Genomic DNA, 6,552 nt, shown 5'->3' on the forward strand with positions numbered 1-6,552 from the left:
CATTGAGTTCCACTTTATAAATACATTCCTTAGTCTTAATGCAACATGGGCCATACATATGGTCATATTGATCATGATCATGGATTACTAGGAAGTGAAGCTCCAGATGGTGACACATTATTGTATCATTGCTAATGATTTTCCAATTACCATCTCTGTTTAGTCAGGTGAATAATTATGGAAATTTTGAGACTCTATAGCCTCCGTAGACAAAATGAAAAATACACTTCATTGGAGGCGAATCAATCACAATTCACCTGCCCATTGGACTGACCAAAAGAATTGTTTTTCTAAATTCAGGCCCACTTAGTAATTTGGAGTGGAAAATCCTGTGGAAGTTGAAGATACAGGTTGAAACTCCTAATCTAGATGATGGCTAGCTAAAAGAAAAGTGAAAGAGACGTTGAACATAGTTCATTGATCCTGGACCTGGAAGGCGATTCTCGTGTAATGATCCAAGGCTCCAAGACATTAAGGGAGCACAAACACAATATTGGTCAATAAACAATATTATTTGTGATACTAAGTAAAGGAAAAAGTTTGGCTCCAACTTTAAGACTCCAACTACAAATAAGAAAATGATATGTATCTCATCATGTGTAATATATATGACTTATTTGATTGGTTAAGATAACTGAGTCATGTGCATTGCACATGATAATAATTAATGTCATTCTTTCTTCATATTAATGTTTGAAACTCAAGACTCCAAGCATATTTGAAGTCAAACTTTGCCTTTACGTAAATCCTTTCAAATCTTTCTTTTCGGAATGATTACTATGTATTTAGACTTTAGAGAATGTAATGCAGTAGTCCACAGGGTAGCTAAATGGGCTTTGTTTTGTGACTGCTTCTCACGTAATTAGAGCATGTAATTCAGTAGGTAAATGGGGTTTTTTTTTTTTTTTTTAACTGCTCTCAACTCCTCAACTCCTATTGCTGTTCTAAAGGAAGGAGAAGAAGAGAGTTGCACTCAAGCTTTTGTGGGCTTGTTTCTGTATGCGATAAAGCTTTTTATTCAGAAAAATACGGGTGTAACTACATAAACATAGAGAAATAGACACAAATTTCAAAAGCAAATTCATCATAGGATTTGAATAAAATAAAAAATAAAATTATTGTCGACAAAGACAACTTTCTTCATATCATTATTGAAAAAGTTGACAAACTTCGCAAATACATAACGGATATATTTTCTTTTCCATCGCATTGACGTGTATGAAGAAATATCGAGACCTTACATTTTTTTTTCCATCATTTTCGAATAATTTTTTTTTCATATATAGTCATGGCCGACTCCATCATGTACAATAATAGAAGCATACTCACAAAAGGTTCTCATATTAGAAGCTCTCTTTACTCTTCATTTCTTTGAATATTTCTAACTTTGAATTTTCTTGATTTTCATATAAATAAGAAGTTTCATAAATTTATATACAAGATCCACATTAACGGAACAAATAAGTGCCTGAGCAAAAAAGTTGATGGAATGCAAATTACATTTGTCAACCTGCATATGCTTCCATCTGAGCTCTATCAGTGACATTTGAAGGTGGAACAAAAAATAACGTTGCATCTCTATACTATGTTGAAGTTTCAAGTTATTAGTGATAATTTTAAAGCAAAGACTTAGTACCTTAGTCACTGCACCTAAACCGTTTTCAAGGCAAGAGCAATTTAGCGCTTCATTGTGACCCAAGAAGGCCTTACCGTTTTAGTTCCCCAGTAAGGATCTGCTTGCGCATTGCCGAACAAGAATAATCTCGTAAATTTTCATTTCAAAAATCATGAAGTTTCAAGTTCTGCTTTCACAAGCAACAGCTTCTTCACCCAAATAGTTGTAAAATGAACTCAATTTAGTTACTGCAAGTGCCTCTCCAAAAAGTGATGCTCGGGAAGACTTCAATATACGAACTTCCACATAATCACCAACTATGGGATTCCGTTTCCCATTAAAATCATCATCCCAATGTGGTATTGGCAGATTAACAAATGAAACTCTATGGCCTCTATCACTCTTGCCAATAAGCTCTGTATCAGGAGCTCTCTTATTGGGTCCCTCAACCAGCACAAGTTGGACAGTTCCAACCTGGGAGTCGAAACATTGACCTGTGCTCTCACGAAAAGCCTCAATTAGTTCAGTCAGTCGCCTCTGCTTGACTTCCTCAGGAACATCATCAATGTAGTTTCTGTGGGCATGAGTCTTCTCCCTCATGCTATATGCAAACATGTATGCCATATCATAACCAACAGCCTTAATAAGGGTTACCGTGTCTTCATGTTCCTCCTCTGTTTCTCCACAGAAACCTGTGAAAAGGAATAAAATGTATGCAGAGGGAAGTGAGGAATGTGTCCAAGTTTTCACAATAATGAGTAAGAGGATAAAACAGGTATTTACTCATATTCTTCAAAATATCACATCAATCCAATCAAGCATGAGAAAAAAAAAGAAGAACCAGCATCAGGAATGGCCCTGTCAAGATATGTATCAGTGATAGCAAATCACTACTTAGTGCTCAAAATAGATTTACAATAAAAAATTGGACAAACTGTCAAGAACGCATTGTATTAAGCTGAAAATTGAGAATGAATATGGAATTTGTGCATAGGGCTATAGGCCAATACTTGATTAACATTAGTAGCATTAAAGAAAAGATAGAAATCATCACATGATTAGCCATCTGATATCCTGCATTCTTTTGAAGTATAAATGAAAAAAATAAAGGTGTCCACTTGAAGTAGCTTCATTTTCGAAATGACTGCAACTACATCATTTTCTTTAGGTTAATTACACTTTAGTCACCCATGGTTTGAATTGAATTTGATTTACCACTTATTATTTTAAAAGTTGCACTCGACCAACTTGAGATTAATTGTATTTGAATTTAATTCAGATTGTGATGAGATTTCTAGTTTGTTTCTGCATTTCCTTTTCAAATAATGTGATTTAAACATGCGATTTTTTAATGATTTCAGACCAATTTTTATTAAGGAATTAAACTTCAGGTAGGTCAAGTGCAACTTAATCCACAAGTGGCTATAAATGTAATTATCCCTTTATTTTATATCAAGAATTTGAACTGCATAGAAGATATGTTTAAAGTGTATAAAGTGTCAAAATTTAGAAACCCAATTAATCAAACAGTATAATTATGATTTTTTTTATGATAAGTATCAAACACTGTAATTATGAAATTCTTTCTACACTAGAGTGCAACCTAAGTTTCACACATGAATTCCAAGAATCTGGTAAGACTTACCACATATGAAATCACTGCTTATTCCCACATCTGGAATAATTCTTCGTATCTTTTGCACAAGATCCAAGTATGCCTCTCGGGTATATCCTCGACGCATTCTTTCAAGTACTGCGCTATTCCCAGTTTGTGCAGGTAAATGGATATATTTGCAAATATTATGTCTATCTCGCATTAGATACAGTAAATCATCAGGGAAATCTTTAGGATGTGGGGATGTGTATCTGAACCGCATGTCAGGAAATTCTGTGGAAAGCCGATCTAAGAGATCAGAAAAGCGAAAACCCATTTTTTTCACCTTGCACGTGCTGGAAAAGCCTTCACTTAATCTCCAATTAGTTCCTGGTTCAACTCCATTTTCATCTCCAGAAGCATCATTATAGCTGTTTACATTCTGGCCAAGAAGTGTTACCTCTTTCACACCTTCTTTCCAAAGCTCTCCCACCTCCTTCACTATTGACTCCACAGGACGTGAACGCTCTCTGCCTCTAGTGAAAGGAACAATGCAAAATGAGCACATATTATTGCAACCCCTCATCACTGAGACAAAAGCAGTAACTGAATTTTTGGAGATTCGAACTGGGCTAATGTCAGCATAAGTCTCTTCAAGTGAAAGAAGAGTATTGATCCCTTTTTGACCATAGTCTACCTCTTCTAACAATCGTGGCAAGTCTCTGTAAGCGTCAGGTCCACAGACCACATCAACCATTTTGTCTGCATCTAGAATCTTGTCCTTTAACCTCTCAGCCATACATCCCAGGACAACTACTTTTGGAGGGCGGATGGAGTGTGACCTTCCAATAGCAACATTGCTCTTCCAGTGCCTCTTAAGAAACCAAAAATAATTAAGCCTTTGCCACACCCTTTGTTCTGCATTATCCCTTATAGCGCAAGTGTTGATAAAAATGAGTTCTGCACTCTCAGGATCATGCACAATTTCACTATACCCATCATTCTTCATGATCGATAGGACAATCTCCATATCATTAATATTCATTTGACAACCATAAGTCTCATGATAGATACGCCCTCTTGAAGTAACTTCTGAAGCAGTTAATTGGCTAGACAGATAGTTAAGAAAAAAAAGTAGAGGTATGAGATACAGTTTGCATCATTTGCAATTTTGATGAAAGGATATCAGAAGCTTTGCATGCAAATATTCTTGAGCAAACAATACTGATGAGGGGGAAAACAAGCCCAGAGGTCAAAACAATTAAGGAAATAAATAAAGCCAGCAGAGCCTCCCTCACCCAGCTACCAAAAACAAAAACAAGACGATGTGGATGAAGATTAATTGGTTTGTGTTTTTATTGTGGTTGCTTTTTCATAGATCTACGGAATACAACAACCAAGCCTGAGTTCCAAATTTCTTGGGTTAACTATGAATCCTCAACAAATCAATTAGGGTAGGCCACATGTATTCGGGGATGCCCCAACATATATCTATGTCTGTGCTTAGTATCATATATTTTGTTCAAGGTATAGTGCAATTTACATATTATTTGTCCAACCACAAAAAACAAAACACAAAACTCAGATTTATCTTTGGAATTTAAAAGACTTGTTTAGTTTTAAATTCCCACAGGGTATCCTTGAGTGATCCCATATATAGAGCCAAGTCAGAGCAGAACTTTTTTTTTTTATTATTAGGACACACACACGCACACATTAGGGCCTTGAACACATGATCTCACCCCCCAACCCATTATTGTAGAATAAGGAAGTTTCACTTGAGCTAGAGGTCGTTGGCACCACAGCAGACCAATATTGATAATGATAATAATAATAATATCAAAGTGAAATGAAATAAGATTGTTCTAACACCAATGCAGATTATTTTGAATATGATTTTTCCAAAGTCACTTCACTCTTAGAAGCGACCAAGAAAATAAGTAAAGGTTCTGGCTTTAGCTAATTCATTAGCAAAACACAACAAAGCTTTAGTCCCTTCTTTTTCTTTTCTTTTTTTGAGGACGGCTAAGGATTCTCAACAGATTAGTTAGGGTCGGCCGAATGTACTCTTTTCTTCAATTCTACTCTATCCAAAAGTCATAGTCTAATAGAGAAGGGTAACATTCACATATTGAGCTGGAAGTATCCAAGCTTTTCTATATTAACAAACCCACAATGAAAAGATTAAAAATTCATTAAATTGTAACATGTTAATATGCCATAACTTAAGTCTCAGTAAATGGCTCAAAGAAGATAATATATTCCTAGAAGAGCAAGAAAGAACTAGATTTCTAGAAAAAGAGCTTCATATAAACAAACAATTCAACCATAATTTAGCAAATGAGCTCAATACTAAGTTACATTCCCACTAGCGCATTTTAGCTATTCATTCGAAATGAAGTCAAAATAACCATTATAGAAATAGTGAAACACTCGTACTACTAAAGAAAAATACAAAACATTATTGGAAAAAAAAAAATGTTACTGACTTGGGCTGGGCTTCGGAGGCGGTGAGAGAAGCTTGAGCGATGAAGTGGCGGAGGCTTGGGCCCTCCGAAAGTTGGGCTTGGGAGAAGCTTCTGGAGAGAGTGAGAGGAATGGTCTTTCGGAGTGGCCGTCGCGTGCGGTGGTGGAAGCACCGGGAAAAGGAAGCCTGGGGCTTCTTTCCAGAGAGAAGCCTGAGACTGAAGCCGCATCGACTGTGGCTGAGGACGGAGGAGAACGACGACGCCATTGAAGAAAGAGAGAGAGAGAGAGAGAGAGTGTGTGAGCTTTGTGTCGAGGGACTCGGAATTTGGATAGGAAATCGACTTTGATCATGGGCCACGATGGGCAGAAATCAGGCCATCGTATTGTAGCCCATTTACGGGGAATAGGTAAACGACATATCGTATTGTAGAATAAACAAGTAAATAAAGGAAAAGACTTAAATAAATTCATATAATGCTCCAACTATTGGAAAAACGTTGAAATTTTGTCACTTCAATATTAAAATTGTGTCAATTTATTCCGTTAATTTTCACAATAAAATCAATTTCATCCTTAGATCTCACGTTTCATTTAAATTTTAACAAAATAACGAATATGAAAATGAAGCATACATTAAAAGATTATTGTGAAAAGTGTAAAATTTTCAAAATCAAGTCAATTTTAATGGGGTACAAACCATCCACTCATCCTTGTTTGAGAATGTTGTACGTTGAGAATATTGTAGCTGCGGACACCCATTACATCATGAGAACATTGAGGAAATTGTGATTAGAAATGACCCCATATAAACACCGGCCCATACCCACTCCAACGTATGAGAGAAAAATCCTGAAAGATTCTTTTGCTTTTTGTA

The 6,552-nt window shown here is 36.0% G+C and overlaps 1 protein-coding gene across 1 annotated transcript; it reads right to left on the reverse strand.

Annotated features, from left to right (window-relative positions):
* Positions 1-1,366: 1,366 nt before the first annotated feature.
* On the reverse strand, positions 1,367-5,980 carry LOC142623470 (CDK5RAP1-like protein). The gene is made up of 3 exons (XM_075796895.1): positions 5,699-5,980; positions 3,261-4,318; positions 1,367-2,307 (listed from the first exon to the last, which is right to left on the reverse strand). The coding sequence occupies exons 1-3, from the start codon at positions 5,941-5,943 to the stop codon at positions 1,796-1,798; spliced, it is 1,815 nt and encodes a 604-aa protein (XP_075653010.1). The 5' UTR covers positions 5,944-5,980; the 3' UTR covers positions 1,367-1,795.
* Positions 5,981-6,552: the final 572 nt, after the last annotated feature.

The sequence above is a fragment of the Castanea sativa genome, chromosome 2 (genome assembly GCF_040712315.1).
Source record: "Castanea sativa cultivar Marrone di Chiusa Pesio chromosome 2, ASM4071231v1".
Classification (NCBI taxonomy): domain Eukaryota; kingdom Viridiplantae; phylum Streptophyta; class Magnoliopsida; order Fagales; family Fagaceae; genus Castanea; species Castanea sativa.

Excerpts from the sequence above, each read along its gene's own strand:
- LOC142623470 (XM_075796895.1), bottom strand. The coding sequence starts at position 5,943 with ATGGCGTCGTCGTTCTCCTCCGTCCTCAGCCACAGTCGATGCGGCTTC. Across the intron at positions 4,319-5,698 it reads GCCTCCGAAGCCCAGCCCAA|CCAATTAACTGCTTCAGAAG; the intron begins GTCAGTAACATT and ends CTATCTGTCTAG. Across the intron at positions 2,308-3,260 it reads AAGCAGTGATTTCATATGTG|GTTTCTGTGGAGAAACAGAG; the intron begins GTAAGTCTTACC and ends TCCTTTTCACAG.